The sequence below is a fragment of the Rhinopithecus bieti genome, unplaced genomic scaffold (genome assembly GCF_001698545.2).
Source record: "Rhinopithecus bieti isolate Rb0 unplaced genomic scaffold, ASM169854v2 scaffold_68671, whole genome shotgun sequence".
Lineage (NCBI taxonomy): Eukaryota > Metazoa > Chordata > Mammalia > Primates > Cercopithecidae > Rhinopithecus > Rhinopithecus bieti.
This window is the reverse complement of record NW_016827678.1, coordinates 866,237-878,291: the sequence shown is the minus strand read 5'-3', so window position 1 is coordinate 878,291 and position 12,055 is coordinate 866,237. Positions and strand designations below refer to the sequence as shown.

The following is a 12,055-nucleotide window of genomic DNA, read 5'->3' as shown; positions in this document are numbered from 1 at the left end:
TTTTTTTTGAGATGGAGTCTCACTCTCACGCCCAGGCTGGAGTGCAGTGGCGCAATCTAGGCTTATTGCAACCTCTGCCTCCCAAGTTCAAGCATAAAATCCAATATTGACATGTATTCTATAAAAGCTAATAAAAGGTAAAACAAAAATATAGCTAGGTGTAATGGCGCACACCTGTAGTCCCAGATAGGAGGCTGAGGCAAGAGGGTTGCTTGAGCCCAAGAGTTTGAGGCTACTGTGAGCTATGATCATGCCACTGCATTCCACCCTGAGCAACAGAGAAAGCTGTCTCCTAAATTAAAAAAAAAAAAGAAAATCATTGACAATTATTTTATTTCTTTTTTTCTGTAGTTTTAACCCATTAGACTAAAATCAGGTAGGTTACTTGTGTAAATAGTTTAGTGTGTAAACATTTGTAATACTTTTTTAATTAACATATTTCAAAACAAATGTGTATCTGTAAGAGAGAAAAGAAGAGGAAGAGTAAATGTTTTATCTTTATCCCTAAAATAAACATTTTTTTAAAAAAGTTATCTAAAGATCCCTAAAGATAAACATTTATTCTTGCTCCTCTTTTTCTCTCTCACAAATACACATACATTCGTTTTTGAAATAGGAACATCTGGAAGTTTCACTTTCTGTTTAATATATGGTTTTTGGTTTCAGGTTTTTAAAATAAGTTTGCATTAATTTTGTGATCTATAAAGGCAACAAAAGTCCACTTTGACAAAAAGCCCATGTAAAGGAAAGCTAATTGATCCTTTTTAACTAAAACATTAATGCCCACTAGTGCTGAAAGTACTACAATCAAGAATTAAATTTGTTCCCAGTAAATTATAATTTCAATTTAAGAGTATAATGTGATCATTGTTTCTTTTATAATTATCTACATAGTTTTAGGTTTTTTTGTGTGTGAGACAGGGTCTCACTCTGTCACTCAGGCTGGCATGCAGTGGCGCCATCACAGCTCATTGCAGCCTTAACCTCCTGGGCTCAAGCAATCCTCCCACCTCAGCTTCCCAAGTAACTGGAACTACAAACATGCACCACCAAACTTGGCTAATTTTTTTTTTTTTTTTTTAATTTTTGTACAGACGGTCTCATGATGTTGCCCATCCTGGTCTTGAACTCTGGGCTCAAACAATCCTCTCACTTTGGCCTCCCAAAGTGTTGAGATTACAGGCATGAACCACCACAACCAGCCAGGAACTTTTTTTTTTTTTTTTTCTTGAGGTGATGTTTTGATTGACGTGTTGCCCAGACCAGTCTTGAATGCCTGGCCTTAAACAGTCCTCCTACCTTGGCCTCCCAAAGTGCTGGGATTACAGGTGTATTTTTTTAATTATCTAAAATAGTTTTGAATGTATTTAAGGCCTTTTAGAATTTTAAGGTGTGTCTATTTCTTGCAGGGGTAACTATTATAAATTGTGATGACCTTCTACATTATAGGTATTGTCAATATGGACCCGCCATATGGTTCTGTAACACCTTCTTCAACACATTTGGGAAACTTTGCTTCAAACCTTTCAGGAGGTCAGATGTATGGACCTGGGGCACCCCTTGGAGGAGCACCCGCAGCTGCTAACTTTAACAGACAACATTTTTCCCCGCTTAGTTTGTTGACTCCCTGTTCATCAGCATCAAATGGTAAGTTTTATACACTGTAATTCCGTAAGAATCTGCATATGTTTTCTCAAAAACAGTAGGTTTCAAACCTCATCATAATTTTAATACCATAAAAATGTAATTTGTACTCTTGGAAGTCTGGAATTTCAAAAAAATCTCTAGGTATTTAAATGATTGGAATCAACCTAGGTTCTATCAAACCTAAAATACTGAAGTTGTTCTAAGAGGGATTTTTATTATTTTTCATATTTATTAGAGACAGGGCCTCACTATGTTGCCCTGGCTGGTTTCGTCAAACTTTTGGGCTGAAGCAATCCTTCTGCCTTCCAAAGTGCTGGAATTACAGGTGTGAACCACCACGCCTGTCCTGAGGGATCATTTTCTGAGGGAAAAAAATTAATCCTTGTACCTCTTATTAATTTATGTTTACTTTTAGTTTTGAGAATACAGCTACCAAAGAGAAAGATTTCTACCCTTAAGTGAAAATTACATCCTTTTATTCCACCTTTAAATCTCATCTAGGCTGGGCACAGTGACATATGCCTGTAATCTTAGCATTTTGGTAGGCCGAGGCAGGTGGATCACCTGAGATCAGGAGTTTGAGACTAGCTTGGCCTGCATGGCAAAACCCTGCCTCTACTAAAAATACAAAGATTAGCCAGACATTGTGGTATGTACCTGTGATCCCAGCTACTTGGGAGGCTGAGGCAGGAGAATCGCTTGAACCCAGGAAGCGGAGGTTGCAATGAGCCGAGATCATGCCACTGCACTCCAGCCTGGACAACACAGCAAGACTCCGTCTCAAAAAAAAAGAAAAACAATCTCAATCTCATCTGCTTTAACAACACAACTGATTTCACATTATCACATGTGTTTTTTAACTACAGGCAGACTTTTGAAGCAGAGATTAGATTTTCTTTTTTTTTTTTTTTAATTTGAGATGGAGTCTCGCTCTGTCACCCAGGCTGGAGTACAATGGCTCAAGTGATTCTCTCGCCTCAGCCTCCCAAGTAAATGGGACTACCGGTGTGTGCTACTACACCTGGCTAATTTTTGTATTTTTAGTAGAGACGGGGTTTCACTATGTTGGCCAGACTGGTCTTGAACTCCTGACCTCGTGATCTGCCCACCTCAGCCTCCCAAAGTGCTGGCATTACAGGCGTGAGCCACCGCGCCTAGATTTTCAAACTAATGAAGATCAGTCAGCTATAGGGAATTGAACTCAAATTAAGAGAATTCTGTAGTAAGGTTGGATATGTTTGTTTTTGAGGTAAAGGCTGTGAAATTGCTCATCCCTTAAGGAAATTATAATAAGACTCCGTTTTGTTTTGGTTTTTTTTGACTGTCAGATTTCTTCTAACTAGCAATACTAGAATAGGTGACAGTTAACCTAATTAACTTAATGAAAGAGTAAAAAGTTGTAATTATTTTAGAGATATATGTCAAAGTACATTGCCAGTTAAAGCATGAGGTAAATTGTAGCCTGCAGTGAATTTCTATATTCATAGTTTTTCTTGGGCTTGTCAAATAGTGGCAGTCATATAGAATATTAATTATCCTTGCACAGCTCCCAAAGTGCTGGAATTACAGGGGTCTACCACCGCACCAACCAGGTTAGGTTTTTTAATACATACTTTTGAATATAGTGCTATATTGTAGATACAGAGTATCGTTGAGGGCATTACAATTGCTTTTATTATTGCCACATTCCAGTAACTATTTTGTTATAAAAAATTTCAGACCCATAGAAAAGGTAAAGAATAGTACAAGGAATATCCATATTTCCTTCACCTAAATTTCCCAATTATTTTGTTATATTTATTTTCTCTCTCTACTGTTTTGCTGAACCATTTGTAAATAAGGTGCAGATAAGACACTTCAGACCTAAAAACATGCATCACTTGAGAATAAGGATATTTTCTTATGCAACCATAATACCATTATCAAATACCTAATAGGTTAACAAGAATTCAGTAAGAATTAATCAGTCTATATTCAGATATCTTCAATTATTCCAAAACATTTTTTATAGATGTTTATATCTTGAACCAGGAACCACCACTCAAGGCTCACATATTGCATTTGGTTATGTCTCTGAGATTTTGTAATTAATATTTAAACTTTCAAGAACACCACAAGGATCCCTTGTATATTTTTCCCAGATTCACCAATTAAACTACATTACTTCCTTTCCTCATCATATATTCCTCTGTGTGTAATATTATTTTATTCCTGAACTATTTTAGAGTTAATTGTAGACGTCAAGCCCTTTTGCCCCTAAATAACTTAGTTTCCTAAATATAAGAATGTTCCCTTCAACAACTATGATGCAGTGTTTAAATTCAGCAAACTTTACATTTTATAATATTATTATCTAATATATGGTCCATATTTACATTTCATCAGTTATCTCAATAACTTTATTATTTTCTATCATCCAAGATTCTAATTAGTATTGCAAGTTACATTTAATTCCCATATTTCTTTAGTCTCAAATAATCTAGAACTATTCTCTGAGCTTTTCTTTAACTTTCAAAGAAAGATTCATTTTATGAAGACTACAGGCTAGTTGTTTGCTAGAATGCCTTTTATTTTCATTTCCTACTGTTTCTTCCTGATTAAATTCAGGGTATGTTTAATAAACACTGAACTAAACTGTGAGAAATGTGCAGTGTACTTTTACTGTAGGAGCACTTTTTATTCTTCTCCTTTCTTTTCATGTAATTTTACTGTAGAAGCACTTCTTGTTCTCTCCTCTCCTCTCCTCTTCTTCTCATGAAGTCTCTCTCTGTCACCCAGGCTGGAATGCAGCAGCGTGTGACCATAGCTCACTGCAGCCTCAGTCAAACTCGTAGGCTCAAGGAGTCCTCTCGCCTTAGCCTCCCAAGTAGCTGGGACTATGGGCACTTGCCATAGCACCCAGCTAATATTTTTATTTTATTTTTATGTTTTTATTTTTTGTAAGATGAGTTCTTACCATGTTGCCCAGACTGGTCTTGAACTCCTGGTCTCCAGAGATCCTCCCACTTTTGCCTCCCAAAATGCAGAGATGCTTAGATTACAGATGTGAGCTACCACCTTGGCCCGCCATTTTTTTTTTTTTTTTTTTTTTTTTTTTTTTTTTTTTAAAAGACAAGGTATCTCTCTGTTGCCCAGGCTGGAATGCAGTGGCACAGTCTTGGCTCACTGTAACCTCCACCTCCTAGGCTCAAGCAATCTTCCTGCCTCAGCTTCTCAAGTAGCTGGGACTACAGGTGTGCACCACCACGCTTGGCTAATTTTTTAATTATTTTTGGAGAGATGGGTTTTACCATGTTGCCTAGGCTGATCTCAAACTCCTCGCCTCCAGTGATCTGCCCTCCTGGGCCTCCCAAAGTGTTGGGATTACAGGTGTAAGCCACCACACCCAGTGGCCCCACTTTTTGAATTTGTAAATCACATTGCTCTTTCAAGTTTAAGTCAGGACTCTGTTATCATTTCTAAACTGTGGTGAATTTACCACGATGTCAATGAAACTTAAATCCTTAGGCCACCTCATTTTATGGGCTACTTCTAAGTGCTGTACGTGATTTTTTTATTTGCAATTTTGCATTCTTCTAAAAAAGGTTCCCAAAATCGTGTAAGCTTAAGGCCCCACAAAACCTAGATCTGCTGCATCCTCTGAAACCTATTTCTCTAATATATAAGCTGATGTTTTTAAATAACATGGCTCTGAATTAAATTTTGCTTTTTTGTCTAATTGAAGTAATTATAGTAATTAGAGATGTGAAAATTATTTTAGTTAGGTTTTTTTCATGGAAAGGAATATAGGCCCATCCCGGGAATTTCAGAGAAAGCGATGTTTATATAAGGCTATGCAGAACCATTTTCCAAACTGTCCAGGACTTAGGGATAGCTATTCTCTCTCTCTCTCAGAGGATTTGTGGTCTCTCACTTATGGTCTGTTTCTTGTCAGTTTCTTGCATTCTGCTCTCTTTACACCTAAACTTCTTCATAATCTTATCTTGTATATGCACATCAGTGGTTCAACTTCTTAATTAATTAAACCAGTTAACCCTTTAATTCCCCATTCTTTGATGAGGAATGTGATTGGCTCAGCTCATATGTTCAAGTCAGGCCATTGCGGTCATATTACTGACTAGCCTAGAATGGATCATTCTTGGATGGGTGCCTATCCTTAATCCAATAGTTGTGCAGAGAGGGAGCAGAAAACAGAGTCATCTGATAAAAACTATGACTGGAAGGGTGGCAGAATCTGTGCAGAGAGTAAACTTCTTAAATGGCGCAGGTCGGCAGGCAAGCCTACTAATTCTGTTTATTAAAATAGAATGTGTAGGAGGCTGAGGTGGGAGGATGGCTTGAGGCCAGGAGTTTGAAGCTGCAGTGCACCGTGATTGTGCCTGTGAATAGCCACTGTACTCCAGTGTGGGCACCATAGTGAGACCATCTCGTAAAAAACAAAACAATGTGGAAGGTTGTTGTTATTTTGCTCTACTTTGGTTCTAGAAGGATATAGGAAATGAAAGGCAAACCAGAGTGAACACAGACGTTAGGGTAGGCTCCCAGGGATGAATCTAGGGGAAAGCAGGATTCATTTGTTTATCTTTCTTTCCTTCCTGCCTGCCTGCCCTGACTATGTCTTGGTGTTAGTTGTTCTGGGTTGATTTTTCATAGAGGTTTAAGTGTGGCCTTTCAATATGTAGTTTTTTAAAAAACAAGCTTTTGTTATTTATCTTTGTGTTTATAAGTCTGTGTATTCCTTGTAGTTTTTGTCTGTTTTCTACCGCATGTATAATTGCAGAATTTGTGGTTTTATTTGGTATTTAGCTGAAATATTCTTTTACTTCTAACACTTTCCTGAGTTTTGTCATATTGTTTCCGTTTTACTAATTCTGAATTATGCTGTTCCTTCATATCGTTTTCTTTCTTTTAGTTCATTTTTGAATTTTAGGTTATAGCTTTTTTTCTGGAGTGATTTTATTGTCAACAGGAATGCTATAGGTCTTTCTCTTTTATCTTACATAATAGGCTTGTTTGGAATTCAACTGCAGTTCTGTTGAATCTGCAGGTAACAGTCTTGATTTTTTAAGCTTCAGACTCCTTTATTATTTATACCGTTTTAATTTAAATGTGCTTTAATATTTAACCTTTTTTTTTTTTTTTTTTTTCTGAGACAGAGTCTTGCTCTGTCACCCAGGCTGAAGTGCAGTGACACGATCTCAGCTCACTGCATCCTCCACCTCCTGGGTTCAAGTGATTCTTCTGCCTCAGCCTCCCAAGTAGCTGGGACTATAGGCACGTGGCACCACGCCCGGCTAATTTTTGTATTTTTAGTAGAGACGGGGTATCACCATATTGGCCAGGTTGGTCTCGAACTCCTAATCCCATGATCCTCCCGCCTTGGCCTCCCAAAGTGCTGTGATTACAGACATGAGCCACCGCGCCCGGCCAGTATTTAAGCTTTTCACATAAAATATAATTTTGATTATTTTTGTTTTTCTCAATAATGTATAGAGATTGAATCACTAATGAATATTCTCAAATTAAGAAATCCACCTTGTTTGCGTAAGTAAAAAAGATTCTCATTACCAAAAGCGTGTTCTATGAAGTACTCATAAGATAAAATAAAACAGATTTAGTCAATGATCCTTTTATTGGTATTTTATCAGCATATATAATGTTCTGTAAAGTTCTAATTTGAAGAAACTTTTTTGTTTTTTAATTGGGCATGGTGGCTTATGCCATTAGTCCCAACTGTTCAGGAGGTTGGGGTGGGAGGATCGCTTGAGCCCATGAGTTTGAGCCTACAGTGAGTTACGATGGTGCCTCTGCATTCTAGCCTGAACAACAGAGCAAGACTCTGTCTCTAAAAATAAATAAATAAATAAATAATAAATAAATAACAAAGAAACGTATTTCTTTTTCTTAGGCTAGGTTTTCCAAATTTATTAGATAGCTGAATCTCTTTGTTTTTTTCATCATAACACAAAGAGCAAGTGTTCCCAAGGAATACAGTTTGGAGATTGCCACTACAGGCAGTGATTCTTACCCATCTCCATTCTGTTGTTGTTGGTTTGTTTTTTAATTTAAACGTCTTATTGCTCTACTGCTACATGTTACTTAATGTCAAGGGTTAATTCATTTAAATATTATTTAGTTTAATGGTAGTTGAACACTTTGTAGTTGAACACTTTGCAGCATGCAGCATTGACATCATATTCTACCTTGAAGTCATGGAACTTTAGCCAAATTTTAATATGCATAATTTTTATTTAAGTATTATTTTTACATTTTGTTTTCTGAATGTATTTAAAACATCTCCTGAATTTAAGATTTGATTTCATAAAATTACATGTTCTATAGATGACCTGTATTTTATTTCAAAATGTCTCTTCTCTAGATTCTTCTGCACAGTCAGTATCCTCGGGAGTTCGTGCACCATCACCTGCCCCATCGTCAGTACCGTTAGGGTCAGAAAAGCCCAGCAATGTGTCTCAGGACAGGAAAGTTCCAGTCCCTATTGGGACTGAACGTTCTGCACGTATCAGGCAAACTGGAACGTCAGCTCCATCTGTTATTGGGAGCAATTTGTCTACATCAGTAGGGCATAGTGGCATCTGGTCCTTTGAAGGGATTGGTGGCAATCAAGGTAGGATATTCTATCCTGCTCTCTAGAAATTAACTTTATGCAGTTAACTATAATGTAAACAGTATTTACCTTTCATAGTCTTTTTTTTTCTTTCTTTCTTTTTTTGAGATGGAGTTTCACTCTTGTTGCTCAGACTGGCATGCAATGGGGCGATCTTGGCTCACTGCAACTTCCGCCTCCCCGATTCAAGTGATTCTCCTGCCTCAGCCTTCCAAGTAGCTGGGATTACAGGCATGCGCCACCATGCCTGGCTGATTTTCTTTTTTGAGACAGAGTCTCACTCTGTAGCCCAGACTGGACTGCAGCGGCGTGATCTCGGCTCACTGCAAGCTCCACCTCCTGGGTTCACACAATTCTGCCTGAGCCTTCCGAGTATCTGGGACTACAGGCACCCACCACCATGCCCGCCTAGGTTTTTTGTATTTTTAGTAAACATGGGGTTTCACCGTGTTAGCCAGGATGGTCATGATCTCCTGACGTCATGATCCTCTCACCTCGGCCTCCCAAAGTGCTGGGATTACAGGTGTGAGCCACTGCGCCCGGCCTGTATTTTTAGTAGAGACAGGGTTTCACCATGTTGGTCAGGCTAGTATCAAACTCCTGACTTCAAGTGACTCACCCACCTCAGCCTCCCAAAGTGCTGGCATTACAGGCATGAACCACCATGCCCAGCATCATAGTCAATTCTAAAAGATCTGTATTCCTATTTTTTTGTTGTTGTTGTGAATATTTAATCACTTAAGAGCTCTATCCCCATGTGACCTTTCTCATTACATTTATTTATTACTGCTTTCTGAAAATATCTAATGCAAGCATGTTCTTTTCTTCCTTTCATCATATTAAGGACATATTAATATTTCCTTTCAGTCCCTTTAGGTTGTACTTAGGTTTTTTTTCTTTTGTTTTGTAACACTAAGTTTTTAGATTATTTCATTAAGCTATTATGTCACTACGTACAAATCATAGAAATATTACAGTAAATATATAAAAGTAGGTTATTAGATTGAAGTAATTTACAGTTCAATGTGGAAAATATTAGAAAAACAGAAAATATTTTATTTTGATTTTAAATATTACCTATTTTTGTTTTGCCTCTTTGTTTGCCCTCAGACAAAGTAGACTGGTGTAACCCTGGGATGGGAAATCCTATGATCCACAGACCGATGTCTGACCCAGGAGTATTTTCACAACATCAGGCAATGGAGCGAGAGAGTACAGGAATTGTAACTCCTTCTGGTACATTCCATCAGCATGTTCCTGCAGGCTACATGGACTTTCCTAAAGTTGGGGTAAAGTCCTGATTTTGTCCTAGTTATTTAAGGGAGGATTTTCTGAGAAAATATTTTGAATATAGTAGGCATATGTATAATCTAATGTTAAAATAAATTATATAATGGGTAATAATTTTTAGATTTCTTAGATAAGTTACACATTGCCAGCATGAGGTGAAGTTTAAAATACCAATTTTAAGGCTATTGATTATATTGGGAAAAATGAACAATGACTTGGATGTTAATGTGTGTGTTTTCCTTTTTTAAGGGTATGCCTTTTTCTGTGTATGGGAATGCAATGATTCCTCCAGTAGCACCTATCCCTGATGGTGCTGGAGGACCCATATTTAATGGCCCTCATGCTGCAGACCCTTCTTGGAACTCACTGATAAAGATGGTTTCTAGCTCCACGGAAAATAATGGCCCTCAAACGGTAAGGCTGATCATTGAGTGAACAAACATTTATTTTGTGCTTAAGAATGCAAAGACAAATAGGATTCAGGTAACTCATGATAGATAGCAAGAAAGTTTGGTGAATATGGGCAGTTGAGGAAATTAAAGGAAATTTAATATAGCTGCAGTCTAGCAGAGGGCTGTGGGAAATGGTACCAAAGGCAGGTTTGGGGCTAAAATTATGAAAGGCATTGTATATTCTACTGGGTAGCAGGTAATAAATGAAAGATTTTAAGTTGCAAAGTGACTATCATATGATTTTATATGTTAAAGTTTACTAGTTGTGTGAAAAGACCATCTAGATGGTATTTATTAAAGGTGCTGTAAGTAACTCTGAGAATTCACATAAATGGTTGTATATTTTAGCTTAGTGCATGTTTAATATCTTTGATTTATTTTTCTTCCACAACCGTGAATCTGTAAATGCTCAGGTAATGATATTTTTTTAAAGGTTGTAAGTCAGATTCTGTTTGAGGGATAAGAGGTAGGAAAATAATAGAAAAAAGGTTTTATCATTTTTTTTTCATTAGTTCCTAGTATATTGCAAATTGAAGAGTACCTCCTTCGTTTTTAAAAGTTTTATTTTAATAAAATATATGCTAGATATATATTTTGTAAAATGCATGCTCTATATTCATAGGTGTGGACTGGACCCTGGGCACCTCACATGAACAGTGTGCATATGAACCAGCTTGGCTGATGAGGATCAGCTTGTTAGCCTGCAGATTCCTTTTCATTTGGAGGAAATCACAAGTGGCCGAAAACAAAAATTATGCTCCCAAATCATTCTACTGATGTGCTTGACTGAAGTGTGTAGGCTTTTTGCAGAAGATCTTACTAACTGACCTATTTTCTGTGAACATTTGTGACTGCCCATACCCCATCATCATCCGTTTTACCTTAGTTAGCATTTTTCTTATCATTTTTCTTTTTTTCTTTCCCTCTTCCCCTTTGGACATAACTTTCTGTTGAAGCTGTTCTTTGGCTGGTTGGTTTTAGTACTGTAAACTGCTTCTGAGCAAACACGGAAATTTAGCAAAATTATGTAAACTTGATCCTGAAGTTTTAGAATGGCAAATAAATGTACAATTGTTTACATAACAGAAAAGGCTAAGCAGAAAGTAAATTTCAATATGTCAGTATAGAGGCTCTACTTTATGTAGACTTAAATTAATGTGAGATATGTACCTTCATATTCAGAAATCTGGATGTTTCCTTCATACATTAAACTATTAATAAGCATAACTTTTCTACTTGTGTAATTTAAGTATAAAGTAAAATAATGGGCATTATCATTGGATGTTTCCCCACATTGGCTTTTAAAATACCCATCTTGCTTTCTTTTTGGTTTATTTGTAGCAAGGCACATATAGAAGAAGAAATTTCTGGCTTTTCCATGTTGTTTTATTACCTTTTCTCACTTTTAAAACTAATACACACTTATCTCGTCATTCTTTTTTCTCTCCTTACCTTTACCACTAATACCAGTAAAATTATCTTGCTGATAGTGAAAAGTTCTGTCAAGATTTTCACTGTAATGGCTGCTACCGAGATGGACCATCTTCATCATCACAAGTGGTTTCTTCTAATTATAAAATGTTTAAACTTTCTGAGAATTTAAAAAGCCACCACTGTTCCCAGTCAGCATATACAAGCTCTTAATACTCTGTTTATTAAACAATTCAATGTACTATTTTATATTGGATGATATTGATTCTTAACATTGGCTTTTCAGTCATCGACAGTCAACATAAAAATTTCAATTTGCAGTAATTTAGTGGAAAATATCTTATTTCTTTTTTCAATTTTAAAGGCTTCCTGCTTTTTTACACTTGTATATTATCAGTGAAAAGGATCAACAGTTAATTTGAGCCAAGTAATAAAGAAATTTTGCATTTGTCACAAAGATAATTTATGGTAGATACATAAATACACAGATTACAATATAAAGTCTCCATTTAACCTGTTTATATAAGATACAGGGCCACACTAAACTACTCAGTGGGATTTATATATTCCATCCACTTGAAACAATAAACAGTAATGTATCCAAGAA

General features: G+C 36.7%; 1 protein-coding gene across 1 annotated transcript in view; it reads left to right on the top strand.

Moving 5' to 3' along the window:
- ANKRD17 (ankyrin repeat domain 17) overlaps positions 1-12,055 on the top strand; it is a 190,917-nt gene extending 178,862 nt beyond the window's left edge. The window contains 5 exon segments of the mRNA XM_017864066.1: positions 1,450-1,647; positions 8,027-8,275; positions 9,386-9,564; positions 9,815-9,979; positions 10,640-12,055. Coding sequence (XP_017719555.1) covers positions 1,450-1,647; positions 8,027-8,275; positions 9,386-9,564; positions 9,815-9,979; positions 10,640-10,699 — 851 coding nt within the window. The 3' untranslated portion in view covers positions 10,700-12,055.